At 52.3% G+C, this 20561-nt stretch overlaps 3 protein-coding genes across 14 annotated transcripts in view; 1 reads left to right on the forward strand and 2 right to left on the reverse strand.

The window, feature by feature from the left end:
• Nucleotides 1-231: 231 nt before the first annotated feature.
• TREH (trehalase) lies at nucleotides 232-9716 on the forward strand. The gene is made up of 15 exons (XM_042477167.1): nucleotides 232-393; nucleotides 1474-1574; nucleotides 2129-2276; nucleotides 4961-5048; nucleotides 5144-5244; nucleotides 5414-5506; nucleotides 5751-5867; nucleotides 6192-6314; nucleotides 6453-6502; nucleotides 6796-6996; nucleotides 7804-8021; nucleotides 8287-8398; nucleotides 8887-8999; nucleotides 9332-9385; nucleotides 9503-9716. The coding sequence occupies exons 1-15, from the start codon at nucleotides 299-301 to the stop codon at nucleotides 9638-9640; spliced, it is 1752 nt and encodes a 583-aa protein (XP_042333101.1). The 5' UTR covers nucleotides 232-298; the 3' UTR covers nucleotides 9641-9716.
• Nucleotides 9717-14909: 5193 nt separating this feature from the next.
• On the reverse strand, nucleotides 14910-18702 carry LOC121933435. Its single transcript, XM_042473160.1, has 2 exons — nucleotides 16355-18702; nucleotides 14910-15734 (listed from the first exon to the last, which is right to left on the reverse strand). Exons 1-2 carry the CDS (start codon nucleotides 18126-18128, stop codon nucleotides 14950-14952), a joined length of 2559 nt encoding a protein of 852 aa, XP_042329094.1. The 5' UTR covers nucleotides 18129-18702; the 3' UTR covers nucleotides 14910-14949.
• Nucleotides 18703-18839: 137 nt separating this feature from the next.
• The window catches only part of PHLDB1 (pleckstrin homology like domain family B member 1), a 36654-nt gene continuing 34932 nt past the window's right edge, over nucleotides 18840-20561 (reverse strand). For 9 of the 12 annotated variants that reach the window (XM_042473156.1, XM_042473159.1, XM_042473150.1 and 6 more), the window contains 2 exons: nucleotides 20072-20110; nucleotides 18840-19745 (listed from right to left, as the gene is read on the reverse strand). In XM_042473156.1, coding sequence (XP_042329090.1) covers nucleotides 19605-19745; nucleotides 20072-20110 — 180 coding nt within the window. In that variant the 3' untranslated portion in view covers nucleotides 18840-19604. The remainder of the gene's footprint in view (nucleotides 19746-20071; nucleotides 20111-20561) is intronic. The other 3 variants (XM_042473148.1, XM_042473153.1, XM_042473157.1) reach the window with 1 other exon arrangement.

A 20561-nucleotide genomic window follows, 5' to 3' on the forward strand; every position in this document is an offset into this window, starting at 1 on the left:
TGTTGGAAAAAATGCCACTTTTTGTCCCTACAGAGGCTGCAAAGTGGCAAAAATTGCCTTCCATGACCTGGAGGGGGAATTTGGGGCAAAATAAAAACAGATGGGTTCCCCAGGGAGCCATATGCCCCCCCCCACAGCCAAGCCCCAGGTTTTCCTCTTCGGTGCCCAGCCCTTCTTCTCTCTCAGGCAGCCCAGACCACGCCTCTGGCCTCTATAAATAGTCTGGGCGAGGTGGACTTTGGCTGTGTGAGGCCTGCAGCCTTCCTTAGCAGAAACCTGTGAGTTGTTCTCTGCTGGGATGGCGGACCCAGCCATGTGGCTGCTTCTGGCTTTCTGCAGCACTCTGTTAGGGCAGCAGGCACTGGCTGGCAGCCTCCTGGCACCCTGCAACAGGTGAGATGGTGGCAGGTGGGAAGCTTTAGGGCACCGCTTGTCCTGGTGCTAAATCCTCTGGAATTAAGGCAAGGGGGGCAAGCCAGGACAATGTGGGAGAAAGGAAGAATCACCTTGGGCTGCCTTAGAAATAGCAGGTCATGACCATGGGAGACGGTACAAGGGATGCCCTTTTGGGCAAGCAGAGAGGGAAGGCACCGTGGAGCTACAGAGAGTAGGACATGAAGCAGTGGATTCAAGTGACAGGAAGAGAGATTCCACCCAAACGTTAGGAAGAGCTTCTTTGCTATAATAAGCTGGGTTCAAGAGTAGAATATTGACTGCCTGGGAAGGCAGTGGACTTTCTGGAGGTCTTTAAGGAGAGGTTGGGTGGCTGTCTGTCCAGGGTGCTTTTGATTCCTGCATGGCAGAAGGGTGAGACTGGCTGGTCCTTGCAAAGCCTTCCAGCTCTAAGCTTCCATAGCTCTCACATTTCCCCGTCCGTTAGTAACCTGAATTTAATCTTGGTTGCTGAGGGGTGAAAGGCACCAGCAACTGTAATGCTGTGGACTCAGCCTCTCCTCTCCCCAGTTATCTACTCAGCACCTGAAATTTTGCTTTGTGTGTTCCTTCCAAGCAACTCTTTTGGGCCTGTCCCTCATAGCAGGTGGAGGGGACAATTCCAGTTGGGGTGGGCTGGAGCAGTGACCCTTCTCTTCTCAGCCAGAGTGGGTCTGTCTTGCCCAGGCTACCATGGTCTTCACACCTGTCTGTCCCTTGGCTGCCAGGATCATTGTGCCACTGAGTCAGACCCTGTAGGCACGTCCGCTGATCCTTTTCTACCCACACTGATCGGCAGCCTTGGCTCCCCATGGTTTCAGGGGAACCTACCTGCCCACTTTCTTGGCCTGCCTTCTCCTCCAATTGTGCTGCCCTCAGCAGCCTAAAGGTCTCCAGCTCCTTCAAAGAACACCCCCTTGTAGTTTCAGCCCCCCATCCCTGTATGCAACTCAGCCCCAGTAGGAACCCTGAATAAGGAGCTGGAAGGGCCAACTATCCAGCCCCCTGCTCTGACCGTGACCAGAACTTGCTTTCCCTCAGCCAGATCTACTGCACCGGGGAGCTCCTGAAACAAGTCCAGGCAGCCAAGCTCTTCAAAGATGACAAGCATTTTGTGGACATGTCCCTGAAGGCCAGCCCAGGTGAATGGCAGGGCATGGGGAGGCCCTCCGGTTGCTGGCTTATGGGGTGGGAGAGAGGGCTGGGCCTCCTCTTCACCCTGAAGCCATTTTGGCAGAGGAGACCTGGATTTCCAGCTTCTGAAGGAAGTCAAACCACCTTGGTGGATTATGCTTAGCTTTGAAGGCCATTGTTTGGCAGATGCCAGATGGGCATAACTCATGAAAAGAAGCAGGAGAATGGGCAAGTGACAGGTGATGGGCAGGAATGCCCTGACAGAAGCTCTTGCCGCAATCTCACAATGTGCGTGTGAGAGAGGAGACGGCGGGTGTTATACCCTCCAACATTTCACAGAGGAAAACGGGGGCATTTTGGCCAAGTGGCATCAGATATAGTCACGATGAGAAAAGGTATGAATGAGGGGAGAAACCACAAGTTAAGAGAGGCTACAGCCATGGCAAATTTCTCACTTGTAAATCAAAATTTAAGGGGGCCAGAAAACAAAGATCCTTATACTTCCCAAACAGCAATGAATGACCCTCCCAGCCCTAGTGACCCCTGCTCCTTCCTTCCGCAGAAGTGGTGCTGGAGCAATTTTGGCAGCAAGTGAATGCCACACCTGGAGGGACCTTGTCCAAGCAGCAGCTGGCAGCGTTTGTGGAGACCTATTTCTCTCCTCCGGGGCAGGAGCTGGACAACTGGGTGCCTCTCGACTGGACAGACAGGTATTGTATTGTATTGTATTGTATTTAGTTATTTCATTTATATCCCGTCTTTCTCCCTGGAGGGACCCAAGGCGGCTCACAGATAAATCCTTTGAAATTATTATAAAATTCAAATGATTAAAATGTCTAAATATAAAGTCACATAAAATATACACAACATAAAATATAAAATCACTTAAGGGACTTTTCTTCTTCCGGCTTCCCCCCATCTTGTTTATGAACCACTGGGGTGAGTGGGGGGCTTTGTGGGTCCCTGTGAGGGGCTTCCGTTATCTGGATGGGGCTCCTCAGGAACTTCCACAGGCTATCCCACAATGGGAAAAGTGAAGGATCCTCAGGTGGAAGTGACCATGTTCTCCTGGAGTTAGTTATACAGTGGAAAGGAGAAGCCAAGCATAGTCAGACACACATTCTAGACTTTAGGAGAGCGGATTTCAGTAAACTTAGAGAAATACTGGGGGTGATCCCATGGTCAGGAATACTAGAAGAGAAGGGAGTTCAGGATGGATGGGAGTTTCTCAAAAGGGAGATACTTTTATGGATATGTCCACAGCAAAAGGAAGAAGAAGGAAACGGTAGGGCCACTGCGTGGAGAAGATGGCAAAATGCAAACCGAAGACAGAGAAAAGGCAGAATTACTCAAAACCTTCTTTGCCTCAATATTCTCAGAAAAGGAAAAGGGTGCTCAACCTGAGGCTAAAGGAGCAGAGGACAGAATGGGGGGATTTCAGCACAGAATAAGTAAAGAGATAGTAGAGGAATACCTTCTTAATCTAAATGAATTTAAGTCTCCAGGACCAGATGAACTACATCCAAGGGTATTAAAAGAGCTGGCAAATGTAGTATCGGAGCCATTGGCAATAATCTTTGAGAACTCCTGGGGAACAGGAGAAATCCCAGCAGACTGGAGGAGGGCAAACTTTGTCCCCATCTTCAAAAAGGGGAAAAAAGAGGATCCCAACAATTATCATCCAGTTAGTCTGACATCTATACCAGGAAAGATTGTGGAGCAGATCATTAAAAAGAGAGTCTGTGAACATCTAGAAGGCAATGCCATAATCACAAAAAGTCAACATGGGTTTCAGAGAAAGAAGTCATGCCAGACAAATCTGATCTCTTTCTTTGATAAAATTAGCAGCTTGTTAGATGAAGGGAATGCTGTAGATATAGTTTATCTTGATTTCAGTAAGGCCTTTGACAAAGTTCCCCATGACATTCTTGCAAACAAGCTTGTAAAATGTGGGCTAGACAAGGCAACTGTTATATGGATTTGTAATTGGTTGACCAGCCGAACCCAAAGGATGGTCAGCAATGGTTCCTTTTCATCCTGGAGAGAAGTGACCAGTGGGGTGTCCAGTGGGGTTCTGTCCTGGGCCCAGGGCTAGTCAACATCTTCATCAATGACTTGGAGGACAGAATTGGGGGCATATTTATCAAATTTGCAGATGACACCAAATTAGGAGGAGTAGCTAATACTCCAGAGGACAGGATCAAAATTCAAGATGACCTCAATAGACTAGAAAGCTGGGCCAAAGCTAACAAATTGAACTTCACCAGGAGAAATGTAAGGTACTGCACTTAGGGCGAAAAAATGAAATGCACAGATATAGGATTATGGGGGACACCTAGCTTAAAGAGACAACATGTGAAAGGGATCTAGGAGTCCAAGTAGACCACAAGTTGAACATGAGTCAACAGTGCGATGCGGCAACTAACAAGGCCAATGCGATCTTAGGCTGCATCAATAGAAGTATAGTGTCTAGATCAAGGGAAGTATTAGTGCCACTCTATTCTTCTTCGGTCAGGCCCCACCTGGAATATTGTGTCCAGTTCTGGGCAACACAATTTAAAAAGGACATTGAGAAACTAGAGCGTGTCCAAAGGAGAGCGACTAAAATGGTGAAGGGTCTGGAAACCATGCCCTACGAGGAACGCCTTAGGGAAATGGGAATGTTTAGCCTGGAGAAAAGAAGGTTAAGAGGTGATATGATAGCCCTGTTTAAATATTTGAAGGGATGTCAAACTGAGGAGGGAGCAAGCTTGTTTTCAGCTGTTCCAGAGACTAGGACCCAATGGAGCAATGGATGCAAGCTGCAGGAAAAGAGATTCCAGCTCAACATTAGGAGGAACTTCCTGATAGTAAGGGCTGTTCGACAGTGGAACACACTCCTTCCTCAGAGTGTGGTGGAGTCTCTGTCTTTGCAGGTCTTTAAACAGAGGCTGGATGGCCATCTGTCGGCGATGCTTTGATTGAGATTTCCTGCATGGCAAGGGGTTGGACTGGACCTTGGGGTCTCTTCCAACTATGATTCTATGTTTTATTGCTCCATTTTGTTGTGTTCTGTTGTCTTTTCATTTTACGACCTTTTTTTTTTTCAAAACAGATTTTATGCATTTGCCATCAGTCGCACTGAGAGTGTTTGTTGATAGGCGCTCTGTCAATAATCCAAAATACGTAATAATCCCCCTGATGTGACTGGCTTTTCCAGCCAGGCTTTTTAAATCATGGAAGCGGTGGTTCGTCTTCAGAGAAGCAAGAGAAGCTGCAGCGGCTCCTTGGCTTTCCCTTGGGAGGCCATGAGTTCTGGCGGCTTCCTATGGCTCAACAACAAACAAGGTCCTTTCTCTCCTCCTCTGACCCTGAATTCCCTTGTCTGCCCTTTCCCCCTCTGACTCCTTTCTAGCCCCCCATTTTTGGAGAAGATTTCAGATGAAAGGCTGCGGTCCTGGGCCCAGGCCCTCAACAGCAAATGGAAGCAGCTGGGCAGGAAGGTAGTTGCAAGGGGCCACCTGGGCCAGTTGGGGGGTGGGATGGCTGCCATGGGGGTCCCAGAGCAGAGGCTCCCACCTTCTTTTTTGCCTCCCAGATGAAGCCGGAGGTCCAAACTAGCCCAGAGCGCCACTCCCTGATCTATGTGCCAAACCCTCTGATTGTGCCGGGGGGACGCTTCATTGAATACTACTACTGGTGAGCAGCATGGGGCGCTCAGGGCCTGTGTGTGTGTGCATGTGCGTGTGTGTGTGCATGCGTGCTTGCACACCAGACGAGAAAGTCCTAACACCTATGCATGTCTGGCAGCGTGGGTGCTGCCTTTGCAAAAGGTCTGCTCCCTGACTGCCTTGGTCTCTCCCTGCAGGGATTCTTTCTGGGTCATCGAAGGCCTTTTGCTCTCCAACATGACCACCACGGCTGAGGGCATGATCAGGAACTTCCTTCATCTGGTGGAGAAGTGAGAGTCCTTCTGGTGCTGGGCAAGGGGTGCATGGCAGCTAAAAGGGAAGGAGGGATGGGTGGGCGATACTTTCCCTCCTGCCTCTGTTCTGGACCCCCTCTCCAAGGGGTGTGAAGGGGGAAGGCTGGCCAGTAGTGGGGCAGGGGGCTTGCCTTTAGGGACAAGCCTTGTCTCCCCTGGCCCACTCTGACCACACGCCTGCACCTGCACCAATGTTGTTGCTGCTGATTCTTGGTGACAGATTGGGACACATCCCCAATGGAGGCCGGGTCTACTATGAGCGCCGCAGCCAGCCCCCTTTGCTCAGCCTGATGGTAGAGAGCTACCTGAGACACACAAACAACACAGGCTTCCTGAGGTAGGCAGCCCTGTTCTTCCCCTTCCTTCCCAGTCATTGTCCTCCTTCTTCAAAAACCCAAACTCAGTGACCAAGGACCTTGGCTGAGCACATGGTTTCATGGAGGGGCTGCTTCCTCAGAGAGTGACCAGGAGCCCTTGCCTTAGGAAAGCAGCAGGAGCCAGCCCCCTCCAGCCTTGGTGCTTCACAGACATATGTGGGTGTCTGTGTGTGGGTCTGCTGTGGGTCTCCAGGGCCCTCCATTTTGTCAGGGTTGTTCCTCAAGGGGATGCATTCTGCCCTCTGTCCCCAACTGCCACTCAAGGTCATGACTGCCTTTTCCAGGAAAAACATTGCCCTCCTAGAGGCCGAGTACCGCTTTTGGCAAGAGCAGAGGGCAATCAACGTCTCCCTGGGGGGCCGGGAGTACTCTCTGAATCGCTTCCACGTCCAGGTGGGGGAGCCCAGGTGAGGGGGCTGCCATGGGGCTTGGGGGCACGTTGCTTTGAGCTGAGGGTGGGCTGGCCACTGAGGCCAGGTCTCCCCAAAGACCACCACCTTCTTCTTCTGCCATCTCTCTTCTCTCCTCCCTGATTGGGATCCCAGACCAGAGTCCTACATGAAGGACGTGGAAGTGGCAGCCGGCCTGGATGAAGGTAACTCGCTCCATCACCATCATCCTCATCATCCCACTTCTGGGATGGGGCTCAGACTTTTAGGCAAGGAAGGTGTCAGGCTTCTTCTGGAAGCCCATGCCTGCCCAGTGACTGCAATACCCAGTTTCCCCTGCTTCCAAGTTGCATGCCTGCATACTGCTTGGCTGTTGTGAAGCAGGGACAGGTGGGGAAGAGCCAGGGGGTGGCAACAGCTTGGTTGCTTCCCTTGAAACTGACGTCTTTCTCCCCCCCCCCCCGACTGCCCCCCACCTACTTTCTGGTTTTTCATGCAGGAGCCCAACAGATGCTCTGGTCAGAGCTCCACAGTGGGGCAGAGTCTGGCTGGGATTTCTCCTCCCGCTGGTTCTTGCCAGGGCCACCACCACTCCAGGCCACGCTGCAAGACACCAGGACCAGTGCCATCGTGCCAGTGGATCTGAACGCCATCCTTTGCAGAGTCGAGAAGCTGCTGGCCTCCTTCCACCGGACTCTGGGTGAGGGCTAGCATTGGAGCCAGGTGTCCCTCTGCTCCATATCCCCAGTGAAACCTCCCACTCTGGCCAGTGGAGGTTAAATTGGGGCTGCTTGCCAAGCAAACAAGGACATGGCCTCCCTGCAATACCCCAACATCATGGTCCTTCCTAAAACCAGGGAAGAAATCTTGTGCCAAGCCAGCTCAAGGCAGCTTACAAATGAAAACAAACATAATATAGTCAGCATCCTGTATCCACCAATTCTTTATCCATGCATTCAGCTATCCATGGCTTGAAAATATTTTTACGAATATAAATCCCCAAAAGCAAACGTTGACTTTGCCACGTTATATGTGGGATGCCATTTTACGACACCATTCTGTTTAATAGGACTTGGGTATTCATGGATTTTGGTATCCAGAGGGAGTCCTGGGGAACCAACCCCAGCTTATACCAAGGGCCCACTGTAGAGTTGAAACATACAAAAAGTCAACATTAAAATGGAATTGGATTTTTAACATCATTAGAAACAATCTAAAACATACAGTTATAAAAAGGGACATCACAAGAGGAAGGACAACTCACAGGAGGTGAGGGAAGCTGCCATCCTCTTGGTTAGGCATTGCTGGAGTGGATCTGTTTAATCCATTGCTGAATGGTCAGTCAACATGTAGGAGTCGGGTCTATGCTGGCCAAAGCTAACAACAGAGTTCAAGCCATGGTCTGTCAGACAGACTGCCCCTAAGCCATGTGGGGCTTTATAGGTTATTGTGCCAGGCTGGGTTTTGAGGATGCCAACTGATGGTGGTGGTGATGTCTCTTCTGAAGGGAACGCTGAGGAAGCCAGTCGGTTCCAGGCGGCTCATGAAGAGCGGGCGCTTGCGATGGAGGCTGTCTTCTGGGACAAGGAGGCTGGGATCTGGCTGGACTACAACCTCCTGCGCCAGAGGCATAACCAAGCCTTCTACCCAACCAACCTGGCACCTTTGTGGGCAGAGTGTGGCGTGGGTCCTTCCCATGCAGAGAGTGCCCTCCGCTACCTTGAGGTGAGCAGGGAGGAGGTCTGAAAGGGAGCAAGCGGGCAGCGAAGACCTGGACCATGTGTGGGGCCTGCAGGACCAGTGGGACAGTCTTTGCATGTTAAATATACTGTAACCCCTAGGCACACACTGCACATATTTTTCTGCCTGCACCTCCATCTGTGTGTCTGTCCCAGTCTCTCTCAGTCCATGAGCCCCTTCTGTTCTGCTGCCCTCCCATGCGCCTCCCCCCCATGTATGTGTACCTGCCTGTCTGTCCATCTGCCCACAGAGGAGCCCAGCACTGTCCTACAGGAACGGACTGCCCACCTCCCTGGCAAACACAGGCCAACAGTGGGACCTGCCAAATGCATGGGCCCCCCTCCAGGACATGGTGGTTGGAGGTAAGCCCCTTGCCCCCTCCCCAGCCCCACCCTCTCTGGCCACTTCTGGGGGAATAGTTGGGGATGTCCCAGGGCAGGTAGGGTCCCTAAGTCCTTCAGGTGCATGGCAGAGGAGGGCTTATGGGGTGACGGCTACCCTGTCCAGTTGCTGCCAAGTCTCCCCAGCACACAGCTGGACTCCCCAAACCCCTTTGTCCTCTCCTTCCCTTCAGAAGCCAAGTTGTAGGTGTGTCTCAGCTCCATAGAATGTTCCCAGGGGGTGGCGGCTGGGGACTTCCATGTCAGGGACCCCCTGTGGTGAATCTGCGTCAAGCTTAGGGTCGCTTTAAATGCCTTCTGGGGAGAGGATTCAGCACCATGAAGAGCCCTTTTGGCACAGGGACGGATTGCTGAGTGGAGTCACCACCTATGAGACCTGGCAGCTCAGGCCTTGAGCCCAAGGCTGGATCCAGCCATGCCTGACAAGGGATCCCACCTCTTTCTTCCAGGCCTGGCCAAGTCCTCCTCCCCCAGGGCACAAGAGCTGGCCCTCTCCTTGGCCCAGCGATGGGTGAAGATGAACCTGGCTGTCTACCAGAAGTACCAGAACATGTTTGAGAAGGTGAGGCACTGGCAATGCCCAGGGAGAGGCTGCCTCTCCTCTCCTCCCCTTTCCTGCCCCCTTCAGCCTCTGCCAGGCTGGTCTCCCAGGAGGCAGAGCTGCTCCCTGGAGGGCCATGGGGTAGTCCCCCCACCTTTTATGCCCCCATCAGCATGAACACATCTCCTCCTCCCTGAATGATGCTGACCTCCATCCCAACCTGCTTTCAGAGCAAGAAGAAAATGGGGTGGGGGGATTGCCCCTGTTGCTCTTAGTGGGATTCTTCTTCTGGCAATTTGGCAATTCCTACCCCACCCCACTCCGTCAGCACCCATTTCTCTCTCTCTCCATAGTATAATGTTCAAGGTGATGGGAAGCCAGGTGGAGGGGGAGAGTATGAAGTGCAGGTAAGGCACCCTACACAGCCACCCCAAAAGCCAAAATGGCGACCCCCCCCCCCCCCCCCTCCCCCGGGGTTCCCCCCCCTCCCCCCAGCCCCCCCCCCCCCCCCCCCCCCACTGCAGGAGGGCTTCGGCTGGACCAATGGAGTGGCTCTGAAGCTGCTGGACCTCTATGGCGACCACCTCACTTCTGCCTCTGCTTTTCCCCTGACTGGCATCTGGCTCTGGATTTGCACCTGCCTCCTGCTAGCTTTGACATAGGGACTCTCCCCAAAAGGAATTGCAGAGCTTCTGTTCCCAAGGCTGTATATGAGGCATAAAGCCATCTTCCTGCTTATCTGTCCTGTGTGTTTCTGTATGTGACACAAACACGCACACCTTGCCAAGCCCCATAGAGAAGTCACGTCAGGGGGGACCCCGTGTAGTTCAGCAGTGTCTGGCCAAACATTCCCACTCACACAGGCCAGCAGCAAAGAGAACAGCCAGCTGTGCTTCCCTCTTGGGGGTCACTGGGCCAGGTTCCCCACTCCTGCTACTGGGGAGTCCATGGGCACAGGCACAGACTGGGACATTGTAATGGTGAGATACCACTCTATGGTGCGACCAATTACCCCTGGGGTTGATAATGACCCTTTCTGTCCTTGCACCCCAAAAGAATATTGCAGGATGGAGAAAGGGCAGAAAATGGGCAACTGACACAAGGAAGGGGGAGCAGGTAAAGCAGGGCAGAAGAGGAATATGGTGTGGAGATATGATATTAGAGCCACCATATTCCTCTTCTGCCCTGCTTTACCTGCTCCCCCTTCCTTGGACTCTGGGAGACCAGAGTTCGAATCCCCTCTGCTCAGTCATGGAAACCCACAGGGGTGACTTTGGATAAGTTATAACCTCTCAGCCTCAGAGGAAGACCATGGTGGCAAAGCTCCTTTGAGTAATAAATCTGGCCAAGAAAACCCCATCATAGCTTTGGCTCAGGGTCACCGTAAGAACAGGTTGCTCACCTGTAACAGTGTTTCTTCGAGTGGTCATCTGCGAATTCACACAAATGGGTTTATTCTGCGCCTGCGCAGCAATCTTCGGAAACTTCTAGAATCTCTAGGCAGAAAGCAATGCATCTTTCTGCAACTTTTTGGCGGTAACTCCGCCCACCCATATATAAGGCCCCTGGTGGCCCGCTCCTCTTCAGTTCCGAATGAGCCGCTAATCAGCGCGGCAACAAGCGTTGTCAAATGAGCAGACACTGAGGGGATGGATGGGCGGATTTGTGTGAATTCGCAGATGACCACTCGAAGAAACACAGTTATAGGTGAGCAACCTGTTCTTCTTCTTCGTGGTCTCTGCGAATCACACAAATGGGTTTAGACTAGCGAGCTATAGTCAGTGGAGGAGGGAGTGTCAATAACCAATAAATGACATAATCAATAAAGTATGTAAACCAAACAACTGTGTTATTTATTAACAGTGCAACAGGTCTATTGCATAGCAGAGAGTAACACTGCCCTCCCAAAGGATGCATCCAACCTGTAATGTCTAATGAATGTCAATGGCTGGGACCAGACAGCTGCCTTACACACATCCTCAAGGGGAATCCCCGTCAAAAAGGCTGACGATGCAGCTACCGCCCTAGTTGCATGAGGTAGATGGTGCTGGCCACCCACTTGGAGAATCTCTGCGGTGATACCGGCAGCCCCTTCTTGGCTTCGGAGTAGCACACAAAAAAGTCTCTCCGAACGCCTGGAAGGAGATGTCCTGTCCAGATAGAATGCCAGTGCCCTGCGGACATCCAGGGCATGGAGCTGACGTTCAGAGTCTGTGGTCGGGTTAGGAGCCAGAGTCGGCAAAACAATGTTCTGGTTGATGTGGAAGGCAGACACCACTTTTGTCAAGAAAGTGATGTCTGTACGGAGCACCACCTTGTCCTTGTGGAAACAGAGGAAGGGTTGGTCCATCCTCAGGGCACACAATTCACCAGCTCGGCGGGCTGACATTATAGCTACCAGGAAGGCCGTCTTCCAAGTCAGGAGTCTCAGATCCGTGGTAGCTAAGGGTTCAAAGGGCTTGGACACCAACTGTGCCAGGACGGTATCTAGACTCCACTGTGGTGTAGGGTCTAGAATTGGTGGGTGCAAATTGTTGAATCCCTTAAGGAACCTCTTTACGAGAGGATCCCCAAAGAGAGAGGGCTTGTTGTGAAACAGGTAGTGAGATGAAATGGCGGACAGGTAGCATTTGATAGAACTCAAGGAGAGACCTGCGTCCGCTAAGGTCATGAGAAAGTCCAGAACTACAGGGATGGAGACACGGGATGGTGGAATGCCCCTTGCTTGTAGAAAGGTTAAGAACCTATCCCATTTGTAGGCATAGGACCTCTGTGTGGATGGTCTCTGTGCTGCCTTGATGATGTCCTGAACACTGGATGGAAGTGTCCTCAGGATCAGATCCTCCATGCTACCAATGGGAGGGATTGTATCTCGGGATGGTGAATTAGCCCGTCGTGGAGCGAGAGCAGGTCGGGCCGGTGCTCGAGGCGGAGATGGTCCTGCGCCCGTTGTAGGAGCGGGGCGAACCAGGGCTGTCTGGGCCACCACGGCGTTACCAGGATTGTGTCCGTGTGGTCGGCCAACATTTTCGAGAAGACCCTTGTGATCAGAGGGAACGGAGGAAAGGCGTACAGGAGGCCTTGGGTCCATTTGAACCTGGAAGGCGTCCCCTTCCGATCTTGGGTCTCTGTACCGTGAGCAAAATCTCACGGTATGAGTGTTCAGCCGGGAGGCAAACAGGTTGAGGAGGGGGGTTCCCCAGCGATTGAAGAGTCGGGAAACCACCTCTGGATGCAGTCTCCACTCGTGGCAGGTGGATGATGACCTGCTGAGACGGTCTGCCAGGTCGTTCTGGTCGCCGGGCAGATGGATGCATTGTAGCAGGATCTTGTGGTCTATGCACCATTCCCAAATGTGGATGGTGATTGATAGCAGAGTCCTCGACTTCGTACCGCCTTGTTTGTTGAGGTAGTACATGACGGTGGTGTTGTCGGTGAGAAGGAGCACCACCCTGTCCGCGAGGACCGCCTGAAAGGCTCTGAGTGCTTTCTCTACGGCGAGCATCTCCAATACGTTGATGTGGAGAGTAGCTTCTGCCGGTGACCATCTGTCCCAAGGACGTAGCCGGGGGGGGGGGGTGGGGGGGTCGGAACCCCCCCTATCAGGCCCTGGGGGCATTCAAGCTCCTTCCTCCCCCCTCCCCGCCATTAAAACCACGGCGAGGGAACAGAGGAAAGACAAAACAAAAGTTCCTCTTTTCGTTCTGCTCCGTGGCTTTAATGGAGGGGGGAGGGAGGAGGAAGAAGCTGGTAGACCGTAAAGCTCAGAGAGAGAGAGAGAGAGAGAGAGGGAGGGAGGGAGGGAGGGAGTCCCTGTGACTCCTTTCGCTTTCGTTTCCTTCAGAGTCCAGCTTCCACTCCTCCTCCTCCTCCTCCCAAGGAAGAAGAAGGGAAGGAAGGGAAAAAAGGAAGGAAGAATAAGAGGGAGGGACAACTGAAGAAAAGAAGGAAAAGAAAGGTGTTTTAGCTGTTATATCCATGTACAATATAGTATAATAATAATAATAATATCCCTTACCCAAAATGCTGAGGATTAGATGTATTTTGGATTTTGGAGTTTTTCAGATTTTGGTATATTTATATACAGTATGTCTAATGGGATATTATACTGGGAGATGGGATCCATGTATGTCTCATATGCATCTCATAGACATAGACTGAAGGTAATTTAATGCACAATATTTTTAAAATAATGTTGTGCTTCTGCATAATGAGCTTCAGCAAAACTCTGAGACCACTATGCCTTGTATAATTCAATAATTCAGTAATTGATCTAAACCTTCAGGATTTCCAAGTTTCCTTGAGTTGGGGGTCAGACCAGATGCTCTCAGGGTCAGTTTGGGGTTTTGGAAGTCCAGAGAAAGGAGACTCAGACTCTACTCTGGACATTTCTCCTGAGAATGGACTCAGGTTTTCAAAAACAGTCATTTCTGGATTTTTGCAACAACAAAAAGGAGGTGGGTCTGTGATGCAAAAAGGCAAGAGGCTTCCTTCCAGCCTTGTTTTTTCTCTTTTTAAAAGACAAATAGAATAAAATACAGTTAGCTGGCCCTTTTTCAGCATGTCAATGGGGATGCTTTGATGGAGAGTTCCTGCATGGCAGAATGGGGTTGGACTGGATGGCCCTTCGTGGGGTCTCTTCCGACTCTATGTTTTTATGATTAATTAATTAATATATGGAATCAATCTAAGATGATGAATCGTGGCTGCGGAGTCCTATGGCCCTGCTCCAGGCAATGCTAGACTGCAGGCCCCATCATCCAGCAGCACCACAGACTGATGGGAACTGCAGTTTAATAAGGCTGCACACTGCAGAAATAATCCAGTTCGACACTGCTTTAATGCTATGGAAAATCCTGTGATTTGTAGTATGTTGTGCCACCAGAGCTCTCTGACAAAGAAGGCTAAATGTCTCACAAAACTACAATACCTAGATATTGTTGTTGTTGTTATTTTCTTATATCCCATCTTTCTCCCAATATACAGACTCAAGGTGGTGATTTTCCATAGCATTAATCTATAGTATATCTTTCTACAATGCAGATGGACACCTCCATTACATAATTTGTTGAGGATGCTTTGACTGGGAGTTCCTGCATGGCAGAATGGGGTTGGACTGGATGGCCCTTCTAGGGGTCTCTTCTAACTCTATGATTCCATGATTCTGTAGCACTCTGAGCCTACTGTGATTTTAATAGTTTTTAAATGTATAAAGGTATAAAGTCTTATAATGTAAGCCATGCACTGATGGACTATTGCACTATAATTTTTTATTGATTGATTTTATACCCTGCCTTTCTCCCAAAATAGGATTCTCTTAAAGGGGTTTGTTTAATATAAAAAGAAAGGAACGTATAATGGCTTGGAATTAAAAATTATGATAGATAGATAGATAGATAGATAGATAGATAGATAGATAGATAGGTCTTGGAATTAAAAGGTGTGTGTGTGTGTGTGTGTGTGTGTGTATCTCAAAATTAAAAATCCCTCTTGGAAGTGGGAATGAAATGTGTGGATGCAGTCTGGGTTCGTAGCTCAGCTCAGATGTTGGAATACAGTGTCTCAAAACATGAGCAGAGTGTCTCTGAGCATGAACAGAGTGGCTGCCACTCATTGCGTGAGCAGCTGCACTTTGCTTTATCGAGCTGAATTTATCTGATGTAAACACCTTCAGAGGAAGGACTCAGTTTGTATCTGCACTGAAAAAATAATCCAGTTTGATGCCACTTTAACTGCCCTTGGCTCCATGTTGTGAAATGCTGGGATTTGTAGTTTGTTGTGGCACCTGACAGATGACTCAACTACAGTTCCCAAGATTCCATTGCACGAAGCCATAACGGAAGTTAAAGTGGTGCCATCAAGGTGTCGAGGGTAAACGCTCGACCCTCTTTTTGTGTCTTGGGGGGGGGGGGGCTCTTAGCCTCTCAAAATGGTGGCACTTAGTCTTGACCCCCCCTTCCCAAAATCCTGGCTACGTCCTTGTCTGTCCTTTATTGTAAGGTCCAATGTGTGGGCGCCCCATCCTTGCAGGGAGGCGTCCGTAGTCAGGGAGAGGTCTGGCTGAGGGCGTAGAAATGGCATCCCCACACAGACGTTGTCGGATTGGAGCCACCATCGTAAGGACCTCTGTACCATTCTCGGGATGGTGAGCAACTTGGTAGCCGTGTCTCGGACGGGGTCGAACACGGAGAGGAACCAAGATTGAATGGGCCTGAGGCGCAGTCTGGCCCACAGTGTGACGAAAGTGGTGGAGGCCAGGTGCCCCATGGCGACTTGAACTGCACGGGCCTGAAGGCGTCTTCGGCGGAGGCAGGGCTGCAGAGATGCACAGAGGGCTTGGAACCTTGTCTCTGGAAGGTACGCCCTCATCTGTACAGAGTCCAGTGTTGATCCTATGAAGTCTATTCGCTTGGTAGGAGTCAGGTTGGACTTGTCGAAGTTGACCTGTAGTCCTAGTGCTTGTAGCAGGGATAGGGCAAAATCCAGCTGCTTGAGCAGGGCGTCCTTTGAGGATGCTGCGAAGAGCCAGTCGTCCAGGTACGGGAAGACTGTGATTCCCTTCTGACGTAGGTAAGCCACCACGGGTGCCATGCACTTCGTGAAGACTCTTGGAGCTGTGGAAAGGCCAAAGGGAAGGACCTTGTACTGATACGCCTGGTATCCAACAGCGAAGGCGAGGAACCTGCGGTGGTCCTCCAGGATCGCTATGTGAAAGTAAGCATCTTTCAAGTCTAGCGTCACGAACCAGTAGCCTTCCTGTAGGAGTGGTAAGAATGAAGCAAGAGTTACCATCCTAAATTTTTTGTAAACAATAAAGTTATTAAGGGCTCGAAGATCCATTATGGGTCTGAGGCCAGAGTCCTTCTTCGGTACAGTGAAGTAACTGGAAAAAAAGCACCGGTTGAACTCAGAAGGGGAGACAGGTTCAATGGCGCCTTTGTCTAAGAGGGTGCGCACTTCGTCGAGAAGGGTGTCCGAGGGGACGGTTGAAACAAAAGCTCCGGTTGGCGGGAGCTCAGAGAACTCTAGGGCATAACCCCTTCGGACGATGTTAAGTGCCCAAGAGTCCGAAGTAATGGCGGCCCAGGTGGTGAAGAAGGGGCTCAGCCTGTTGGAGGTGACGAGGTGCGCAGGAACACATCAGAACCTCTTCTTGCCCCGGCCATCCTTCTTCCTATACCCCTGTTGGTATTTGGGTTGGGAAGATTGACGCCTGTCCGGTGGGGGAGCAGGCGACTGGGAGGATCGGCCCTGGGGGTTACTGTCCTGGTGGTAAGGACGGTCCTGGGGCTGAAAACGGTCCTGGCCTCCTGAGTGCCAGGGGCGCTGGCCGGGATACCTCTGGCGAGGAGATTTGGACGGTACGGAGGACATACCGTGCTTCCTAGCCGCGGTCTTCATCCGGTACCTGAAGCTAAGCTTCTCGTCCGTGTCCCTATTGAAGAGGCCCGAGTTGTCAAAGGGCATGTCTTCAATAGCCGCCTTTGCCTGAGGGGTAAGATCTGAAGACCGGACCCACATATAGCGGCGGAGAGCTATGGAGCCAGAGAGGATTTTAGATGCACAATCCGTGGAGTGCCTGGCAGAGATGATCTGCTGTCCCGCCATCAGGTGGATCTCGTTCCTGAGAGCCGCCATCATACGCCTCCTGTCCTCGGGCAAGTCAGCAATGGTGGGATCCATCTTCTTCACCAGGGACTGGACGTAGGCCCCCATGCAAGCCGCGTAGTTCGCGATCTTGAGATCTAGAGCAGCCGAAGCGTAGAATTTCTTCGCCAAGGCGTCCAGCTTCTTACTGTCCTTGTCTACGGGCGAGGACGAGGCTTTGGGGGCGAAGGTGGACTGGGCCCCTTCAACAATAGCTGAATTCAGCTTGGGATGGTTCGACAGCCAGGACGGGGTGGATGGAGTGACCCGATACAGGTTCTCGATCCTGCGCGAAGTGGACGGGATGGTGGCTGGGGCGTCCCAAGAGCGCTTGGCGATCTTCTCCAGGGACGGGAGGTAGGCCAGGGCTGGTGGGGCCGGAGCAGAGCTGTGGATCCTCCTTTCCACCGGGTCGAGAGCATCGTCCTCCGGATGGGCGACTTCCAGCTTGAGGGTGTCAGCCATCTGTATGACCCTGTCGGCAAAGGCCCTGACGTCATCCGTGGGCGAAGGGACAGAAGGGCCCTGAGGCACAAACGGGGTATCCTCATCCGAGACGGGAGATGCGGAACGAGGAGAGCCCGAGCCGGACCTCGAGGGGGATGGGCTCCGCCGTCTGAAGAGAGAGTCGGATGTCCCGAGGTTGTCCCGGTCATCCCGGCGGGAGGTGTCATCATCCGGACGACGGCCTTGAAGGTGAGCACGGAGGTCCCGGCGAAGGCGGGACGGGTCAACCGGGATGAGGTACTGTCCCGTGCGCTGATCGTGGACGAGATCTGGGAACGCCTGGAAGAGGTCCCGATCGTGATCTGCAGGGGGGCGATGGTGTGCAGCCAGAGCCTCGTCAGCTTCGGTACCTAGCGTGGCCCAGTCCCGTGAGGCAGAGCGTGGTCGTCTGGTTGGCGAGGGCGAGGGGGATCTTGACCTTGGCCTCTGAGGGGAGAATGGAGCATAGGAGTCCTGAAGCTCTCCCTCCGATGCAGAGTCCACGTTCACAATCTGTAGGCTATCTGCCGGTACAGAGAGGTGACTGGTGAGGAGGACTCTGGGCTCGAGCGGCACCGTACGGGAGAGGGCCGGTAGAGACGGAGTCGGGGTCTTCACCGGCTCAGGAACAGGCGATGTCGACGGTACTGGCCTCGACTCAGGCGGAGGCACTGAGACCGTGCTTGGGGGCCCCTTGCGGCGGCTCTTGGCCGGCGGGGAGGTCGAGCGAGCCCGCTTCTTGTCCCGGTCGGAGCGTTTCTCCCCCTTTCTCTTGGGGGCTTTGGGGGCGTCCGCTTCCCCAGAGGCTCCAGAGCCGCCAGGCTGGCTGAGAACCCTCTCATAGAGGGCAGCCTTGAGAGTCCGGTCCCTATTCTTGAGGGCTTGGGCGGACATGGCCTTGCAGTGGGCACAACTGCCCTGAATGTGTGCCTCCCCCAGGCAGAGGACACACTTGTCGTGGTCATCGGCCCTGGGGATTTTCACCCCGCACTTAGTGCATTGCTTGAAAGAGGCCATGGTAAGAGGAGTCTGTTACCAGTCCGAAGTCAAGCCGAAATCAGAGAAAGTCGTCAAGCCGAGGAAAAGTCCGAGAGAATGGTCAAGTGAAAGTCCGAAGCTCAAAGCCAGAGATTCAAATACACAGGAGCAAGCAATTGCTAGCGAAGTTCCTCGAGCTGCTTAGCGCGGCGGAATGAAGGAACTGAAGAGGAGCGGGCCACCAGGGGCCTTATATATGGGTGGGCGGAATTACCGCCAAAAAGTTGCAGAAAGATACATTGCTTTCTGCCTAGAGATTCTAGAAGTTTCCGAAGATTGCTGCGCAGGCGCAGAATAAACCCATTTGTGTGATTCGCAGAGACCACGAAGAAGAAGTGAGAGTTGCCATGAAGACACCTGACAACTACAACATGGTGGGATGTTGTGCTGCTAGAAGATGGGGACACATCCCCAGAAGGGTGGTAGATTCATGGCTTTGCCCCACAACTGCGGAACTCACTGTCACAAGGTGTGATGGCTGCCACTTTGTGTGTGTTTGTGTTGGTTTTAATGGAGAACAGATTAGCCAGCCATGGCTACCAGTCTCAACATTTCTGCGATGCTCCCGCGTCCTCCTTCACTTCTGGATCTGTCCTGCTCCGAATGCATTTGGAAGTCATGCCCCCATGTTTGACAGATCCAGGCAGTCTTTTTGGCAAGGAAAGCAAAGTAGGGAGCATTCTCAAGATATTGTAGATAAAAAGCTTTATTATTTCCCATTCTCTGCCCCCCCCCCCCACATTCCAAGTAATAGGAAGCACCACTGGCCTAAGCCATAAGAGAGAGCAATTCTGGGTGCTGGTGTTCCTGTTTTTCAAACCTGGGTGTCTAAAACGGTACTTCTGGGCAAAACTTGTGCCTCTTCCAAAGTAACTGAATATGGCAACCATCCCAAGGCAGGGACGGGCTGCTCGCTGGAAGGAGGGTCCCTAGCAATGCCCTCCAATGCTGACCAGGAAGAGAATGGGACCCCAGCCCCCCAAGGCACATGGTGGTGGTAGTAGTGGTAGTGATGGAGGACAGGGCAGAGCTGAAACACCACCCACCTTTTGTCTTCCAGTCTTGCAGCATGGCACTTCTGCCACTTCTCTCTCTCTTCCTCTGTCCAGCCCACTTGCTATCAATTGCAAGGGAGGGAGGGAGGGAGGGAGGGAGGAAAACCTCCCCATATACATGGAGTAGGGCTAATCCTGGGCTCAACTGAGCAGCTGGAGTGGAGTTCTTGGCTGTTTAATGGGCAAACGTGGCTGCCCTGTTGCAGTCTGGGGCAGAGAGGGGGGAGGCAGGCACCATATTTACCGAGGAAAGCAGCCTCCCGGCGCCCTGCAGCTCCCAGCAGTTCCAGATCAGCCTCATGGAGAAGCAGAGGCATCATTCTGACCGAGAGGAGACCAAAGCCATGCGGGTGCAGACCGCCCCCTGGTCATTCCTCCTCCTCTTGGGATCTTCCAGCCATCAGTTCAGGAACTGTGTGTAGCCCTCAGCACCCGTGACGATAACGTCCATCCAGATGCGCATGGCCTCGGCAGAGGGAGCCACCATGTAGTAGAGGCGGTCATGGGTCTTGACGCAGAACGTCAGAGCTGGGTTCGGGCTCTGTCAAGAGAAGGGAGAGTCTGGCTACTGGGCTGTGGGGGCACCCCATGCCCATCCCCCTGACCCACTGGACTGTAGTTGGAGCTGAAGCTGGTGGTTAACCTCCAAATGGCAAGAAGGAAGGGAGGACATTCAGTCAGGGTCAGAATGAAGAGGGATCAGCTTAGGGAGGGAAAGGAAAGAGAGACTCCAAACCTTGCCAGCCCCCCCCCCAACCCCAATTGGAGGTATGAGAGTCCATTAACAGAGACAGCCCCAGAGGGCACTCCTCTTCTTCTCCTCCCCACTCCAACCCCCCAAGCCTCCGGGGGAGCATCAAGACCAACCTCTCCACTGAAGGGAGCAGGGAGAAAGTCTGCTAGGTGCTAGAAGGAAACAGAAAAACAGAACATTAACGGGCCTTTGGGGGGCAGGCGGGGAGGAGAGGTTAGAGACCCCAGAAGCCACAAGGGGAAAGTTAGTGGCCACTCAGGGGAACTGTTAGTAGCCAGCAGGCTTGTGGATAGAAGGCAACTGAGCTTCCTGAGTGGAAGGGCAGGCATGGCAGGCTGCTGGGCGGCCACTGACCTCTCTGGCTTAGAGCAAAAGTCTATGTTGGTTTTGCCCTGGTTCTCCATCTGGATCTGGCAGCTGCCACAGAGACACTAATCTTACTGCACGTTTGGGACTCCCACCCCACTGTGGCATATTTTGGAGGCTATTTTCAGCGAAAGAAAGAAGGGTTTTTATTATTTCTAGAGGTCATGCAGGAGACTTGAACTCCCTCTGCCTGCTGAATCGCAGCCCTGGGGGAGGCTCTGTTAGTGAGGGACCTTG

This window comes from Sceloporus undulatus, chromosome 6 (genome assembly GCF_019175285.1).
Source record: "Sceloporus undulatus isolate JIND9_A2432 ecotype Alabama chromosome 6, SceUnd_v1.1, whole genome shotgun sequence".
Classification (NCBI taxonomy): domain Eukaryota; kingdom Metazoa; phylum Chordata; class Lepidosauria; order Squamata; family Phrynosomatidae; genus Sceloporus; species Sceloporus undulatus.

Bases quoted from the DNA above. Each gene is read 5' to 3' on its own strand.
- TREH (XM_042477167.1), top strand. From the start codon at position 299: ATGGCGGACCCAGCCATGTGGCTGCTTCTGGCTTTCTGCAGCACTCTG. The intron at 5,245-5,413 runs GTGAGCAGCATG...CTCTCCCTGCAG, and splicing joins TTCATTGAATACTACTACTG to GGATTCTTTCTGGGTCATCG. The intron at 5,507-5,750 runs GTGAGAGTCCTT...TCTTGGTGACAG, and splicing joins TTCCTTCATCTGGTGGAGAA to ATTGGGACACATCCCCAATG.
- LOC121933435 (XM_042473160.1), bottom strand. From the start codon at position 18,128: ATGGCCTCTTTCAAGCAATGCACTAAGTGCGGGGTGAAAATCCCCAGG. The intron at 15,735-16,354 runs GTATGTCCTCCG...CCACTCCTACAG, and splicing joins GACCGCGGCTAGGAAGCACG to GAAGGCTACTGGTTCGTGAC.